This window comes from Squalius cephalus (assembly GCF_949319135.1).
Source record: "Squalius cephalus genome assembly, chromosome: 7".
NCBI lineage: Eukaryota > Metazoa > Chordata > Actinopteri > Cypriniformes > Leuciscidae > Squalius > Squalius cephalus.
The window spans coordinates 30,345,809-30,363,567 of record NC_137128.1 but is presented as its reverse complement, the minus strand read 5'-3'; the positions used below and the strand labels follow the sequence as shown (position 1 = coordinate 30,363,567).

The window sequence follows — 17,759 nt, the reverse complement described above, 5'->3', positions numbered from 1 at the left end:
ATGGTTTGTGTTCCTCAAATACTCAAACCAAAGCTGAGCAAAATCAAACTGACTAAGATCATTTTCGATAATTGATAAGATTCCTTCTGCTTTTCCAAAGAAGCCTTGTGACATTAGAGTTTCAACAGTTCTGGAGAAAGAGACGTGACAGGATGTAATTCTGATTGGAACAATCGGACCCATTTAAAGGGCAGGTCTACATGAGCAAATCTGAGACTGCAGAAGCTCAGCCAAAGACAGAGAATGACACTGGAATGAACACATGAGCAGCACAGAATATATTTTGGATCAAGATGAAAACAATAACAGTAGTTATTTTGCTTGTATTAGAGCTATCACACTGCTTTGCACAGTCAGGTATGTATTGTTTTCTATATTCAAACTGAAAAAATGAACGACAATAATAATCATTCTTTTTCTTGTTGCAAAAAGTATTGTGAAAAAAGCCACTTAAACTGAAAAAAAAAATGTTTTCATTTTTTTTTTCATTTATGCTTAACTGAGTTTGAATTGCTCAACACGCATTATCTCAACCTATTTTTGTGCAGGAGGAAACTTCTTAATATATAATGTGGATTATAACAAATGCATGACAAGCTTCCTGGAACGACTTACCACCTGTGACCCATTCAGTATCCAACAACAGTTCCGTTGGACTTCAGAGAATCGCATTTTGAACACTATCACAAAGAAATGCCTTGGAGTAGGAAGTAAAGCAGTGGGCAAAAAATTGCAGTGGCTGAAATGTGAAGATGTCAGTGATTTGCAGAAGTGGGAATGCCATGGTGATACATTGCTTCGCCTAAAGAATGAGTCTCTGTACCTGGCTGTAAATGACAACGGTGTGCCAGTGATCTCTGCAGACACTGGAATAAAGAGCAAATGGACAATTCATGGAACACTGAACAGCATTTGCTCTCTGCCTTATGAAGGTATGTGTCTCTATGTGTCTCTATTGAACATTATTGTCATAAAGTGACAGTGCTGTTTTCCTTTCTATGCAAATGTGTGCTATTCCCTCAGGGATCAAAATACTGCATGCTGTGAAATAGAACAATAATTCCCAACCTTTTTTGTCCTTATTAGTATGTGTTCCTCCTAACTAATATTTTGCTAGATACATTTCATTTATTCAAATCACCATTATTATCACTTCTAAAAAAATAAGAATCCTAACTGGGTGAAGACTCTAGTTGCTTCTCCCTTTAATGAGACAGTCGAGCTTGTTTGTCTTTCACAATTTTTCCAACAGTTCCATGTGGTAAGTAGCCTTGTAATAAGCAGGATAATGTACCTTGTTATGCAAAAAGCATCAATTCAATTGCATTTTGCCAATCTTATTTTATCAGCCTATGTTATTTAATATTTAACTGAATGATTTAAATAAAGTTATATATTTGCTTAAAATTAGTTAATCATTTTTATTGCAAATTCAATGTTTTTTTCCACCAGCACTATAAAACACGGTGTAAGTAAAACTACTGATCAACTCTTACATTATTTTAACAGAAATATACACCATTGGTGGAAATGCATTTGGGCGGCCATGTCACTTTCCTTTTCTTTATGACAAAAAATGGTATGCAGACTGTACCAAAGTTGATGAGCAGCATCAACGTCTATGGTGTTCCATTGAGGCTGACTACGGTGTTAATGAGCTGTGGGGCTACTGCCCAACACATGAAAGTAGGTTTATGTTTCAAGTGTTACCTGCACAATAATTAATAAATCATTAAGACTGCAGTTGTTACCTGTCCACCATCAAAAACTAAACTAATAATATATATATATTCTAACAATAAAACATTGGCTTGCATTCATTGATGGGTAGTTATGTTATTTGCAGGTACATTGTGGTCCAAACATCCTCTGACAAATGTCTATTACCAAGTGAATGATAAGTCGGCCCTGACATGGTACCAGGCTAGAAAGAGCTGCCAGCAGCAAGGTGCAGAGCTGCTGAGTGTCTCTGAACCTCATGAACACAGCTTTATAGCAGGTACAGTCCCATCAAAGAAATAGTCTAAATAGAACTGTTCATCATTACATGCACTAATGAAATACTAATGGATATCAGAAATATCCAAAGAACAAAATGCTAAGAAAAAGTGCTCATTCTCGCTTTGTCTAGGAATGGTTCAGAAGACACAAGTCTTACTATGGACAGGACTAAACAAATTAGATGTGTCCAGTGGATGGCAGTGGAGCAATGGACAACCTTTACGTTATCTGAAATGGCTCAGTGGTAAGACTCTCTTTCAATCAAAGGATTCAGTCTTGTTGAATCCCTGTTGATTCCTGGGGAACAAACAAACAGATAACAACAAATATGTATTTTGATAAATAAAAATGTTGCATGAATTTAAAAAAGTTCACTATGCCTTGATTCATCATGTACTAGATGTTTTTGGCCTGTGCTGAATAGTTGAACGAACAAAACAAAACCAGCTTTCACTAGCTAACTGAGCATATTAATGGACTGAAATGATCATTTCTGTCTTTGTTGAAGGATTCCCAACCACACAACCAGGCTACAGTTGTGGTGTCCTAAAAAGCGGTGTTGGTTCTGAATGGTCAAACAAACCTTGTTCGGAAAAACATGGGTACATCTGCCAAAAAGGCCATTCTGTTGCTACTATTCCACCAGGTAGGCTTTCCAACCACTTTTTATTCCATAAAGCAAGCAGCGATTCTTAAACCGCAGTGTCAAGAATGGTGCTATTCACGCAGAAACAAACATATAGCGTGATCTGTGTAGTGCGATGGACAAACAAATTATTTTTATGTGTTTTTCTTTTAAAGATTTATTCATAAAGGCCCACAAAAGCAGGAGTGGCTCTCATATGCTGTGTCCCAATTTGTATATGCTACTATCTGTCCTAAAAAGTATTCGAAATTGGAGTTAGTGTGTCCCAAATCATAGTATGTTGAAATGAGTATTTCATAGATACCCAGATGGTGTATTTTTTTTCTAGTTAGGATACAAAGACCCATGCACTTTATAATGGCTAATATTACCCAACGACTCGTTGCGCATTGCACGCAGATTCGAATAGAACTACAAACACGAATAAAACATAAAAAAAAAAAAAAACTACAAACATGTCGGATGTGTGAGACCGACAGTTAAGTAGAGAGCTTTAGATAAAAGGGTTTGAGAGATTAATAATCATTATCTAACCTGGCGATAAGATGTTATCCACATTATATTTAATCTGAAACAGCATTGTGAACATTTATAAAGATTTGGTCATTTTGGTCGTTTGGTCATTCTCCACATGAAAGACCCATGACTGGCAGTGCTGCTTCATGGATGTGGAGGATTTTAACTGTGTCGTTATAGTTGGGACTTTAATGGACTGCTCTGCTGCTTAGTTATGTGCACCCAGTCACTGTTTAAACTGCCGTCAATCATCTTGTCACAGTTAAAACAGTGACATGGCAGTTTAAACAGTGACTGGGTGCACATAACTAAGCAGCAGAGCAGTCCATTAAAGTCCCAATTATAAAGAAGGAGTATGTCTCAAAGCTTGCATACTATTCTGCTACACACTCAAAAGTACTGTATGTACTTTTTCTTCCCAAAAAGAGTACATACTTTTAGGGCATAGTATAAGTAGGTGAATTGGGATGCAGCAATACATTTGACTGCATGTCATTGCTTCATTAGTCTACTTAAGGACAGGCTATAATAATTTGATAAGGGAAATAAAAATGCATTCAAATGCATTTATATCTCATACTGTATTTCACTTTAAAATGTTTTTGGCACATCATGAGATTGATTAAACCTCTCAAGATGCATGAAAAAGTTTGGGAACCTCATCTATATAGAATAATGGAAGCAATATTAGTGTTAATAATAGGTTATCTTTGTTTTTGTTTTTTGGACAGTTGTGAACACTGGATTTTGCCCAAGCCCTTGGATTCCATATTCAGGCAACTGTTATCTGCTTCATCGCAACAAGCGAACATGGACGGAGGCGCGAGATGCATGTATGCATGAAGGAGGAGACCTGCTGAGTATCCTCAACACAGAAGAGCAAAGCTTTGCCATCACACAGCTTGGATACTGTAAGTTTCGATCATTGGCTTTTAACTGGAATGCATTTTTAATAGTGTTGTTGTAGAAAAGACAGAAGTCACCCCTATATAAGGTTGCTAGATAATAATCTGCATCACTATTCTCAGTGAAGACAGACGAGCTGTGGACTGGTTTCAATGATCGCAAAACTCAGATGCTGTTTGAGTGGAGTGACCAGTCTAGCGTCCCGTTTGCCTCATGGGAGGTGGGGGAGCCGAGTCACAATGCTGTTCATGCAGAGGACTGTGTGTTAATGAGAGGAGAGGTAAGAACTTCATATGCGAAAATGATTTGAGAATTGATCTTAAATTCTAGTTGCATAGTTTTTCTCATAGAATTATCTGTTGCTAAACTAAACATTTGCATAATGACTGTTTCTACTTTAGGAGGGAAAGTGGGCCGATGATATTTGTGAGAACAAGTATGGATTCATCTGCAAGAAGAAGGCCAGCTCTAAAGCCTCGAATAATGACACGGTTGTCACAAGCCCAGGATGCAAAACAGTATGTATATTTGCATAATAAGAAAATGACCTAAAAATGTAGAACTGTCTTCTATGTTCTTGGACATCAGGTGGTGAAATGTACCTACTGACAATTGTCTTATTTTTTGAAAAGGGTTGGACCAGGTATGGGTACTACTGCTACATGGCAGGATCTGAGACAAAGACCTTTGAAGAAGCAAAACAGATGTGTGAAAAAACTGAGTCTCAACTGGTTGATATTTCCTCCAGGTTGGATCACTTCTTCAATTACATGCTTTCTGTCCTTTCTACATCTGACACTGAATTTGCTCTACATTAACTAAAACCTTTAAGCAAATTCTGAAATAAAATGACTTTTCTAAATGTATAATTATGTATTGTTCTAAATAATATTTTAAAATCTAGTGTCAGCTTCTGCCTCATAAAAGAATAAAAGTCCATATAATTAGGACAGCTATCAAGAGCAGTAATTCTGAATCTGCTCATTTTTCCCCCCATTAGCATAGAAAATGCATTTCTGGTTAGTCTAGTGGGAGCACGACCAGAAAAGTACTTCTGGACTGGATTGTCTAATCAGAAGGATCTGCACACATTTGAATGGACCAACACCAAGCAAGTCCCATTTACTCATTTCAACGCTGGGATGCCAGGTATTATGCCAAAAAACATGAAATGTTTGATGTCAATGAAATGATAATGTTTCTGATTTCTCATAATTACAGTATTTCATTTTTTATTTTTTTTTTAGGAAGAAAACAAGGCTGTGTTGCCATGACGACTGGAATTATTGCTGGGCTTTGGGATGTGCTCAGCTGCTCAAATAAGGAAAAATACATCTGCAAGCAGAGAGCTGATGGACTAGTTACTACTCCAGCCCCGTCAACCCATCCTCCCCTGAGCTGTTCTGAAGATTGGACGCCAATGGCGACTAGAGACTTTTGTGTCAAGGTAAAATGGACTTTTTAGCTAGTTTCAAGTTGAATTTTGGAGAAATTTGCTATTTAAACAAAATCATAGACAGATTGTACAACATTTCATGACATTATTTCCTTCTCTTTTTGGCAGTTTTTTAATGTAGCAACATTTCAAATGAAGACTTGGGATGAAGCTCTTGACTTCTGCCGAGAGGTTGGTGGTGATCTTCTGAGTGTCCATCATGATTCTGATGTTCCTTTGAAACATGGAAGGTAATCTCTATCATTCCTTTTGCAAATATATATATATATATATATATATATATATATATATATATTCATCGCCAGCTGTGTACACCACTGATGGATGTAAATACTGTGAATGTGCAGCAAGTCTCATCACTGAAACAGATGAATACATAAATGTATGATCAAAAAAGTAAAGAAACTACATGGTTTTGCTTTTAGCGGGTATCCAGCATGGATTGGTTATAGAATATATGATCCCTCGGTGGGTTATGTTTGGAGTGATGGTTCTTCGGTGAGTTTACAAAGAATATATTAAGAGACAATTAATGCTAGATAGAATTCGAATTTGATGTCATTTCGATTTTTTTATTTATTTATCTTTTAGTCATCCTATCAAAGCTGGTCCAGTGATGAACCAAACAATTTGAACAACATTGAAAATTGTGTTGAAATGAGTGTTTCAATCTGGGAGACTGAAGGAATGTGGAATGACGTGAACTGTCATGACAAAAAGGACTGGCTCTGTCAGATTCGAAAAGGTACAAAATGCCAACCTGGCAAAAATCTAGTTCTGCCATCACTAGATTGGAAAGAAAATTATATTTTCTGTGTCTAACTGACAGCTAACTGCTGTGCCTTCTCTTTAGGAAAGACCCCAAAGGAAGTAAATATTACAAGTCCAGGTAAGTCTTTTACTTCAAGAACTCCAGACTCAAACATTATATTTTGATCACACTGATGAGGTAAATGAGTAACTTGATTTTAAAGCATTTATCTATTTTTTATTTTTTTATTTTAGTTTATAATGAAACAGAGGATGGCTGGACTGAATTCAGAGGTAACCAGTATTATGCGTCTCAATACTCAGCAATGTCTGTGCACGATGCACGGACATTCTGTAAGAAATCACATGGCGATCTTGTGGTTATCAATGATGAAGAAGAGCGGCTGTTCCTCTGGCATAAGGTATGATGGCTGAGTGACATTTTCAGTAGCATATTTGTGGTGCATATCACACAAAACTTGTATCAGTGTGTTATTTTGAGTATGCTTTATATTGCATTTAATTTACTGACATCCTCACAACTGCTGTGCTTTTTTCCTGTTGCAGACTAAATGGTCGCACAGTGATTTTATCATTGGTTTGACAGTTGATCTGGATGGGTCTTACCAGTAAGTTTAAATAATGTAAATGGGTCCTATATGAACAGGTGAACAATACGAAATATATACGAAAAGAACAAATAAACAAATAAATGTTTGCTCTGTAAAGGTGGATGGATGGTTCCCCTGTAGTATTTCATGCTTGGGAAGCAAATCAGCCGGCCTTTAAAAACAATGAGGAAAGATGTGTGAAGATGACCTCGTCTCAAGGTACATCATATCTTCTGATCTATGAAGACATTAGGTATATGTGGAATGTTTTATTGACCACTGATACATTTGGGGAAGGAAATGTTTCTTTATGTATGATTAAATCACTGTTGATACATTTCATACAGTACATTAAATAAACCAATTAAAAAAAGCATTTTGACTGTTACAGGACTCTGGGAAACTGTCAACTGTGGTGATGAATTTAATTTTTTTTGTAAGCGAAGTCAGTCTCCTCCAGTTAATGCCACGGTGGCCCCTACACAAAAGCCAAAAGGAGGCTGTGCTCCCGAGTGGAAAAACTTCGATGGAAAAGTAATTATAAACATATTCTAAAATGATAACAAGTATTGTAATGCTATATATTAGAAGTAAATTATAACCTTCAGTCTAAACAGTTCTGCATCAGCTCAATGAAATGAAAAATGTTTTTGTGCAAAATCTCACACGGAATAAAGCCTTGCTTATGAAAAGTTACAAAAAAATTGCACTGCTGTAATATGTTTTCCAGTACAATATTTGTGAAATATCTTGATTCATATTCATGACAATAAATGATAGAAGAAAATAAATAATGGTCATTTATATAAAACATTATAGTGTTATAACATGATGGAAGACATGAAAACATGGACAGAAGCAAGACAATACTGCAGAGAGCTTGGTGGAGATCTGTCATCTGTTATGAGTAGAACACACCAAGGTAAATGCTCTGTGAGAGATTTCAGCACTGCTCAAAATGATGAATGTAGAAATATCTTGTCATATTCTGTGCATGGAAAATGTGACATTATTCTAAAGTATTGATGCTGTTTTTTTAGCAGTGCACTTTGATTGACTTGATCATTATCATATATTGCATGTTTAATGTATTACATCATATTTATCCATCTGCTGCAGCCTTTTTAACCATGATGATTAGAGATAAAACCACAGACTTCTGGATTGGATTCAGCAATTTGGCAAACGGGAGGTTCAAGTGGACAGATGGGAGTAAGGTTGCATTCACAGAGTGGGCCAAAGGGGAACCTCAAAACTATAGAGTATGTGCATTTTGTCATCATTTATGAGTGAACATTATGAATTTAGGCAGCTTAATAAATGTAAAATTTAACCTGAAGATGTTTTAGCGTGACTGTGGATTGTTTTTTTCTTTTTTAAATGCATGTATTGTTTCTCTTACAGTGGCATTCGTACTATTGGTCAAAATATCACTATTCAGAGGAACAGGTATTGTGATAAGCTGACTAAAACTAAATAGTTTTTTTTTTTTTTTTTTGTGATAACAAAGGCTTCAGTAACGGTGTTTCTTTTTCAAACAGGAATGTGCTGTTATGGGCATGGGTTCAGACTCTTCTGGCAAGTGGGTGGCAACTGACTGTAATTCTACTCACGGTTTTATCTGCAGTCGTGATGTTGGTGAGTTTAGCCAAACACTGCGGACTTGTAGAGAGATTGATTGATCCTCTGCAGAATTTTACCATTCCACTTTTGTTTTCATCGTCTCTTTTTTCACATGTTCAGATCCCGGTATTGCCCCAGTGCCAACTGAACTTCTGAAAACCTTTGTCAAGCTTGGAAATTCATCTTTCAAAGTGATTCAAGAGAACCTAACATGGAGTGAGGCAAAGCGTCGCTGTGAGGCGGATGGGGCTCATCTTGCCAGCATTCGGGACTTGGTAACACAAGCTTACCTTGAGCTGCAGGTCTTCAGAACCCAACAGCCCATGTGGATTGGTCTCAACAGTGTGCAGGTACTGCACTGGAGTGAGAAAGGGAAAATCATAGCGTTACAATTAGTAAAATATTCACCCAAAAATGTAAAGACACCTTTATGGGTTTTTCATTGTGTGGTACACAAAAAAGAATGTTCAGGCTGCTCAGCCATGTAATGAAAGTAAATGATTACTTAGGCTGTCAAGCTCCAAAAAGGACAAATTTTAAAAACAAGTCATTATAAACAAACATTATATGTAAAATGTGTGTGTAAATGGCATGTCTGTTTTTCTAAATTAGGTTTTATTAAATGAAAAGTGAACCATTTATCATACTCTGTATGTGTGATATTTATGACTCCAACCTGCTCATTATATATTTGTATTCATTAACAGTCAAATGGATATTTTCTATGGGCGAATAACTGGCTCATGAAAATGGAGAAATGGGCACCTTCTGAACCACGGCCCAACCGCCCTTGTGCATACATGGGACTAGAAGGAGAATGGAGAACAAGTCTCTGCAATCAAACCTTCTACGGTGTCTGTGAGCAATCAACAGGTGAGATTCAAATATTTTTCTTTTAGACGATTGTATTTTGCTATTATGTCAACAAATAATTGGGTGGTCAGTCTTAAAAGATTCCAGTGCTTGGAGGCAAGATTTAGAATCTGAAAATAAAATAATTCTGTTCTCTCTATTTGCTCTAAAGCCGGGAGCAATGCACAGGTTTCAGCAATTTAAATTGAGTTGTGTTTGTGTGGATTTTTGGTATTGTTATTGTGGGCACTTAAAAATACTATGAATAATTCTGGACATCTTATTGTCTGAATTATATATATATATTTAGAATGCACATTAGCTCCGTTTCCATCAACCCCTGTACACAAAGCTTTTCTGTATTTGACACCCACTTTTCATGAAGAAAAGAATCCAAACAGTATTTAAATGTTTTCAAACACCCATTCAGATTTTTGCATAAATATGTTGTTTATTAAAAACTAAACTAAGTGTGTGAACTAATGAGTGAATGATTCTGTGCCAGAATTCAGAGGTAAAATTTGATCGCAATGGTCATTAATCGGCTTTCGCCCTACATGTCAATATAGCGGCCAGAGACTTCAGATTTTGGCTCAGGATCAGTGGAATCTTTTTGGATTCTCACAATTTTGTCAGGTCCCCTTTGTTTCCATAGCTACTTATTTGTTTATTGATTAACTTCACCTGTTCCTTGTTTTCTTTTCTGTTTATATAGCCCTCATTTTCAGTTTCTTTGTCCGTTCTCATTAGTGTATCGTTGGTTGTATTTTTTTCCTGCGTTTCTCCTGTGCTCTTGTGTGTTTGTTATTTTGATTAAATTGTGAATAAACGTGACTTCTGCGATTAGATCCTGCCTCAACTCTGCTTAGGTGCTCCCGGCTGTGACAGCACCGTACATCAGTGCTCTTGGAACAATGCCCCTCCAATCATTCCACACTGAATGGATAGTGCTTCAGCTGTACAGTAATCCATCACTTTCTCTTAAGCACACTTTTCCATGTGACATTCTCCCCAGACATTCCCCCAACTCTTCCACCTCAGCAACCTGGGCATTGCCCACAAGAAGATGATGACAGTCCTTTAAGGTGGATACCTTTCAAAGACAGTTGCTATGCTTTTGTGACTGATACCAAACCATGGAGCAGAGCAGCTAGACTCTGTATGACATGGGGTAAGGTTATAGATTGATTTTAAAAGCTGTATACCCAATTACATGACAGGTGCAAAGAACAAAAAAGTAACAAAGCTTGTACTTCATTATTCTTTCTCGTCAGGAGCATCTCTTGTCAGCATTAGGGATGTAGCGGAAGAGAAGTTCATAGAGGACAACATCATGCTCCTTGAGAGCTACAAAGAATTTTGGATTGGACTTTTCCACTCCCAGAAAGGTAATGTGCCAAATAATATACCTTCTCAAATGAAGGAATCTCTTCTGTTCAACTCCTTTCCAGTGCCCCAGAGTCTTCACACAAATAGTGAATGAACTCATGGGTCTAAAAGGGTTGGTTACAAATGAACTCACCCTGGATTGTCTAACTACACAGGACACTGGTTATGGTCAGACTACAGCGTGGTAGATTACACTAACTGGGCATCTGAAAACGATTATGAAGACGACTATGGAGATCATTCTTGGAATCCTGACTGCGCATTATTCTGTACCAAATCTAAAAAATGGAAAAAACGACATTGTGATTACACAGTCTTACCGTTTATCTGCAAAACCCCCAAAGGTATGTATTGTAAATAAATACATTTTCACAATAGCATATTTCGTAACATGTTGTAACACAGGAGTAGTTGTCACTTAGAGAAATGCAGTACTGTATCTAAGTATCTAATGTTTTGAGTCAAATGTCCAATGGCATGATTGCTTTTCTATAGCAAAAATCTCTAGTGAATTCAGTCCTCCAAACTAAATTTACCGTAAATTATCATCATATTTGTGCAGTGACTGTTAGGTAACACAATAAAACCCGACCACCTTAAGACAAAAGGTATACTATACAACAAAGGTAAATAATGATAAACTGTGTTCTTATAGGATATAAGAAATACAAGGGTGTTTTTTTTTTGTTTTGTTTTTGGGAGTTTCATTTGATACAATTTTATATTCACAAATTACTGAATTTGTATCATTTCTGTTAGCCAAAACAATGGTTGGATATTTCTCATTTCATAATTATATTGCTGATTTAACCTTCCCGAAAAGCCATTAAATACACTAAAATACATTTCAAATACAAGTATGTTGTGGAAGATGCCATTTTTCCTTTTACTTTAGATGTTAATATTTCATAAAGCTACAGTATTTTCTTAAATTAGTTTCAATAAACCACATGTCCACATATTGTGACATTTTTTGTCAGAATTACCTGCTCCAGTCACAAAAGGTCACTTTATATTTCTCTGGAAAATAAAGGTGGAAATGTTCCATAGCCTATTACATGTAGGAATGTGTATATTCAGAAGGTCACAAAGTAGACAAATTTTTTGCCACTGGAGTAAATCGTGACGGCTAGCTCTAGTCTCCTATTTTATTCCTATGAATAGATATGCTTATTATGATTGTTTAGAGTAAAAGGGAAATGTAATAAAACTCCAACATTTTATTACATTATCTATTTATCCTTTTCTTTCCTGCAGTAATGAATCCAACCACTGAGGCCTCAAATACAGGTAATATGATGATTTATTCATAATGGCTTTTCTTGTGCATTTTCTGTCAAGAAATATTCAAAAATCGAATTTTATGTCAAGAAAAAAAAAAAGAAACGCTTTCAGCAGCCTCTCTCAGATGTTTAACAGTATATGTAAAATAGTGAAATTGTAGTTTGATATAATGTGTATATCACAATTTCAGACTAGATAGTTTATCTTATTATTTTTTCCTCTGTTTTCACAGGTCCTGAACCTCACAGTGTCAAAACCGGTTTGGCTGTGTTCTTGAGCATTGCAGTGGTCAGCATATTGGGAGCTCTAGCGTACGTTTACTACAGAAGTTCAAATAGACTGTCATTGCCTACATTTGAAAATCCCATGTATAATAACACAGAGGCTGCTCATTCAGATTTTAAAGATAACAAAACATTGCTTGGCCACATTGATATCACTGAATAGACCTGTGTTTTATGATGTCCCAGTACTTGTATATATGTAAGAGATACTGTACACTCAGCCAATCATTATCATAAAATAAACAAATGACAGCGATCATCGGGTTTATTTTGCGATAATGGCTGTACTTTATCCTGCTTCGGACATGGCTACTCAGCAAATAAATATTGATTTGGGTAGAAAGTATTTTATGTCAGAAAACGCAGCTATGTAGGAATCAGTTGTCAGTTATACAGTTTAGCAGTCATTATGCAAAAACAAATCTGACTGCAGAATGGTGCAAATGACTAATCAGAATCAAATATTTCAAAGAGTCAACCAACATGAAAGGAAACCACTGATTTAATATGGCATTGCCATTGTCCTGTATAGTTTCCTGTGATGCTACTTCAATGCTTTTGTACAAGTTTTTAAAAAGTTTTTCAAATTTAATAAGAACTGTCTCTAAATAAACTTAAATTTTGCACTGTAATATATGTGTCTGTTTTTGAGCGAACCACCACAGTTACACTCCAACTGCGCAGTGTAAATTGGTTTTAGTATGGAAAAAGTGTGTCATCTTTTGGGGTGCAGTGTGTCAAAGAAAAACAGGATAAGATGACGTAAGGTCAGCTGACTTGGCAGTATTTGGAGTATGAGGACAGTGTTGGAAAACAAATTACCTAAACTTTTACATTTTTAGTTTCAGAAATGTATGCCCTCTTTGAATTCAATGGCACATTTATTTATATATGCCCAGACTAAATCCAGAAGAACTGCGGGAACGTCTCCAAGATGCTTGAAGAAACCTTTAGTCTGTCTCAGTTTTTTCTGTTTCTTCATGTAATCACAGACGGCTGTAGTCAGACTCCTTGTGCATACACAAATCTCACTGGATTATTACAATTAATGGCAAAAAGAATGTTTGGAAATGTAAACTGATATTTCCTACTGACACACTATAGCAAAAGATATAAATAACTGACTTAAAACCATTTTTTTGGGGGGGGTATTAACATACCTACGACTTTTGCACAGTACTGTATATATGTATATATATATATATATATATATATATATGAATGTGTATATATATATATATATATATATATACATATGAATGCTGAATGTGTGCTCAAAATAGTCCTTCATAATATCCTTATTATCTGACTAATCAAAGGTGGAAACACGATGAGAGACACATTTGGGAAAACAATGCACAAAAACATTAAGTGATAAATTTGATGTGTGCATTATTGGTTCAGGAGAACATTTCAATAAAGACAATATACAGTCAGTTTAACTGAATACAGATGTACATCTATATTACAGTGCAGCAGTATCTGTACTCAGTTTTATCAATCCAGTATCTACAAAGGCATTTATGAGGTATATACAAATGCATAGAAATAATTTTCAAGCTATAGTGTTGTCACAAACTAATGCATAGAGTACTCAGGAAACATGTATAAAATGTAAATAAAAGTCATGGTTCCAGGTGCATTAAGAGTATGTACAGATCTGAGTGCTTATATATCTTTCTCATTCCATTTTTAGCATAACTGGAATCAAAACTTTTACCATGCTGTTGTACAAAAGATATTTTCTAAATTATTGTACATATTTCGCTCAAGACATTTGAGTGTGCCTTTTTACTTTATGAACATGAAAGTTACGATTAAGAAAAAAATGAAATCCATTTAATATACATACTGTATATATTTAAATAAATATTTAGAAAATTATAAATACATGCAGCTGGTTGGCTAAAATTATCACATTTTATATATTATAAATATGGAAAAACAAACATGTTCATAAATATCAACAGTGTTCATCTGCAATAATTTTGCATGAGCAAAGAACACATAGTATGGCTCGAGAGTTGATTTAACATGATTACGTTATCAGCTAAAGGTTTTTGTATTGACAAACAACGTATGACGAATGAAATTTACTGAATACATTTTTGTCATGACAATCTATACCTGGCCAAACTAAACACTGAACAGTGTATACATTATAGCCAACATAAAGCCAAAATAAAATAGGTTGCAAATGGTAATTCACGCTGACTTTAAAGTTTAAGATTGTAATTGCTCTCCGGGTACGTTTACACAACAACGATGTGCTAAAAACGGAAAAGTTTCTCCTTTGTGTTTTTCGCGTACAGACGACAACGTTGTCAAAATGATCCCTGTTCACATCGATCCATGAAAACAACAACAAACAAACAAAAAAAAAATGCATGCAGGCCAATAGCGATGTTACTTTGTAAAGAAACACTACACGTCTATATAGACCGAATACGCATGCGCATGACGTCACTGTTTTCACAAATTCGCGTTTTTGTAGTTTACACAGAGCAGAGATGATAACGGTATCATCTTCAAAAAACCTGCACTTTGAAACCTGTTTTCAAAAGCTTGCATTTTCAGGCCCCCAAAACGGCATTGTCATGTAAATGGATGGCCAAAACACACAAAAAGTTTCCTGTTTTTTGTTGAAAACACTGTTGTGTAAACGGCCCCTTAGTGTCAGCAAATGGAATTGCAAAGATAATGGCTTTTCAGAAACATTATGCCATTTGTCAGAAAAATATATAGTCCTGCCGCAAAACCCATGTCATTGGTTGAACCCCGGTTGCTGGTCGAGATGGTCAACTGTATTGTGCCACAGTGTTTATACTTTTCAGTTAAATTAACCTAAAAATTTCTTGTTGTCTCTGTTTTAAGTAAGGATAGGAGAAAGTACTATAACTTTTAAAATATCACCTTATTTTTCAAAACAGAAGCTATTTCCTCTAAATGTGTGAGACTTCTGATTCAATAGCCCCTATAGTTAAATAATGATTATTATATCAAATTAAAATATTATGATAACAAATACCGTTTTGCAGTATCAAAAATTGGAAGCCTTGCACATTCAAGTTAAAATGGCCCCAATATCACATTAAAAATGAGGTGGATTAAATAAATAAAAATGACTAGACTATATTGTAATTGTTTTGATGTTGAAAAAAACTGACCTTTCAATCACTGAGGTGAAAAGCCAACCATAAAAGGGTCTTTAGTTTGCCTAATTTTAATGTAGCCAATAGCAGCACATACTTAGTTCTCATACAGATTATTTGTGGGTAAATGCTAATTCTTGTTACCATTTTAAAACAAATTATTTTCTTAATATTTTCATACCTGCCAGTAGTGTAGCAGCACGTCCCAAAAAAGACCAATTTTACACAAAGAAACAGAAACTAAAAAAATGTTATCTTTCTCAGGGGCGAAAAATGAGAGATGACCAGTTTGCATGTGCGTTTCACAAAATTGTTTGAAACAAATGGTGTATCTGACTGACCGTTAACAACAGGGGAAATAACAAGCAAGGATGTAACCACATACTTGGGACTGGAAGGACCAAACGTGCTGAAATCATTTAAAACAAATATGGTAATCACAGGCCCGATAGCAAGAGGCACATAAAGCCAAGGAAACACAGAATTATACGAATGAAAGGCTCATAATCAAGGAAAGTTAGATTTCGACCAGAGTAGGCGATAACACAGAAGAACAGATAAAGAAAGAGAAACCATGTTGTCCTGAGTACACGGTAGCCAGCATTTAACATAGCAGCATTAAAACAACGTCCTTCTCAGTGATGAATGTACATGTCTTCAGTCCACTCCTCCGCCTCCACGCACCTGTCCCTCTCCCTGTCCCGCTCCCGTCCCTGGTAGTGATAGTGGTTGTGGTGTGGGTGAGCGTAGTGGTGTGATTGTTGGTGCGAGCGCAGCTGTATCGGCTGTCTCTGTTGCCTGTTGTGCTCGTTGTGCTCCAGCTCATAGTCCTGCTGCCCGTGGTGGGAATAATCCGGCTGAATGTCTGTGGTCCCGCCGCGGCGGTGGTGGTGATGTCGATGGTGATGGTTATGGTCCTTTTGAATTGTAGTCCTGTTATGGTAGACCTCGGTTTGATCCGGGTCGCCCTCACCTGGGAGAGCGCGCCTGCTCCGGGACTCCGAAGCGTCTTTAGTGGGAAGCTGATCCATGTCGGTGGGCTGCTGCTGCTGGCGCACGTGGTGCTGGTGTTTGTTGTGGGGCTCGGTCGGTCGGCTGGTGCTGGAGCGGTGGTGATGATGATGATGGTGGTGATGGTGATGGCTGCGTCTCTTTGGCTCGCTACGAAGGAGCCTCTCCTCCTCCTCAGCCTCCTCCAGCACTTCCTCTTCTTCTTCCTCCTCCTCCTCCTCCTCCTCCTCTCTCGTCTCCTGAGCCTGGGGTAGATGCTCCTGCTGGTTCTCTTGATGTCCTTTTCTCTTGGTGGCGGCAGTCTTCTTGCTTTTCGGTTCGTCCTGTATATGGGATACATCAAATGAAAAATGAGTCATTCAATCAAATGAGTTTTGTGGATTTTAGACAGCTTTGAGGCCATTTAGAAAAAAAAAAAAAACCCAGACCAAAACAGTCATTGTACCATTCATTTTCTCCACTGAGGAATTTTGGAGATTTTTAACGATAACATTTAAACTGACAGACCTATTGTGAGGTACAAGGTTGTGTACCTCACTAAGTACTAAGTACACCAATCAGCATTATTTAAAATTATTTTAAAATAATCATGTTGAACTGTGGAATTCCTGGTGAAAAACTACATTATCGTTGATTCTACAATGAAATCTCCACCAATTAAAGAATCGAAACTAGCAAATTGTGCCATTTTAGCACCCGTCCACTACCATGAAGGACTGAGAATGTCTGATTTTGCTTCCTATCAAAGTTTGTAATGTTGGGATTCATCTTGTACTGTAGCTGGTTGGTTTGATTCCTGGTTTATATATCTTTAACTAACTGCTGCACTCTATATTAATGACTTTTTTCCAATCAGATGCTTTCTAGAATTGAAGCAACGAACAGGAACAGAAGAATACAGTAGAGCATGGAACTAGTAATGCCAAAGTCATGGGTTTGATTCCCAGGGGATACAAGAACTGATCAAATGTGTACCTTTAAAGCAGTGTAAGTCACTTAGGATAGAAGTGTCTACCAAGCAGTGTTAGGGAAAGCTACTATTAGTAATGCGTTACGATATTGTGTTACTCCCTAAAAAAGCAATCATACAGGCCTACAAGTAAAAAAAAAATTCAGACATCACCACCAACTAGTCGTTTATTGAAATATGTAGTAGTTCCTAGGTAAACCCTCATGTAAAAAAAAACAAATAATAGCCTAATTAAAAGTACAAGTAAGCAACTGCTTGTTTAGTCTTGTGCAAAGACACTAAACTACAAAAATGGCACTAAACTGCCC

General features: G+C 36.5%; 2 protein-coding genes across 6 annotated transcripts in view; one reads left to right on the top strand and one right to left on the bottom strand.

Moving 5' to 3' along the window:
- The first annotated feature begins 212 nt into the window (after positions 1 to 212).
- On the top strand, positions 213 to 12,948 carry mrc1b (mannose receptor, C type 1b). The gene is made up of 31 exons (XM_079877432.1): positions 213 to 357; positions 549 to 932; positions 1,510 to 1,686; positions 1,847 to 1,999; positions 2,132 to 2,245; positions 2,510 to 2,647; positions 3,895 to 4,074; positions 4,192 to 4,349; positions 4,471 to 4,587; positions 4,702 to 4,817; positions 5,070 to 5,218; positions 5,317 to 5,516; positions 5,634 to 5,755; positions 5,951 to 6,023; positions 6,117 to 6,270; positions 6,379 to 6,414; positions 6,531 to 6,697; positions 6,843 to 6,904; positions 7,005 to 7,105; positions 7,278 to 7,420; positions 7,706 to 7,808; positions 8,006 to 8,148; positions 8,291 to 8,335; positions 8,428 to 8,524; positions 8,630 to 8,859; positions 9,217 to 9,382; positions 10,377 to 10,532; positions 10,636 to 10,749; positions 10,906 to 11,094; positions 12,008 to 12,040; positions 12,267 to 12,948. The coding sequence occupies exons 1-31, from the start codon at positions 294 to 296 to the stop codon at positions 12,479 to 12,481; spliced, it is 4,299 nt and encodes a 1,432-aa protein (XP_079733558.1). The 5' UTR covers positions 213 to 293; the 3' UTR covers positions 12,482 to 12,948.
- Positions 12,949 to 13,708: 760 nt separating this feature from the next.
- Positions 13,709 to 17,759, bottom strand: part of cacnb2b (calcium channel, voltage-dependent, beta 2b) — a 36,127-nt gene continuing 32,076 nt past the window's right edge. For all 5 annotated transcript variants that reach the window (XM_079877792.1, XM_079877794.1, XM_079877795.1 and 2 more), the window contains one exon: positions 13,709 to 16,804. In XM_079877792.1, coding sequence (XP_079733918.1) covers positions 16,106 to 16,804 — 699 coding nt within the window. In that variant the 3' untranslated portion in view covers positions 13,709 to 16,105. The remainder of the gene's footprint in view (positions 16,805 to 17,759) is intronic.

Coding starts and splice junctions, on each gene's coding strand:
- mrc1b (XM_079877432.1), top strand. CDS start 294: ATGAAAACAATAACAGTAGTTATTTTGCTTGTATTAGAGCTATCACAC. Junction 5,219..5,316: donor TTTCAACGCTGGGATGCCAG/GTATTATGCCAA, acceptor TTTTTTTTTTAG/GAAGAAAACAAGGCTGTGTT. Junction 8,525..8,629: donor TATCTGCAGTCGTGATGTTG/GTGAGTTTAGCC, acceptor TCACATGTTCAG/ATCCCGGTATTGCCCCAGTG.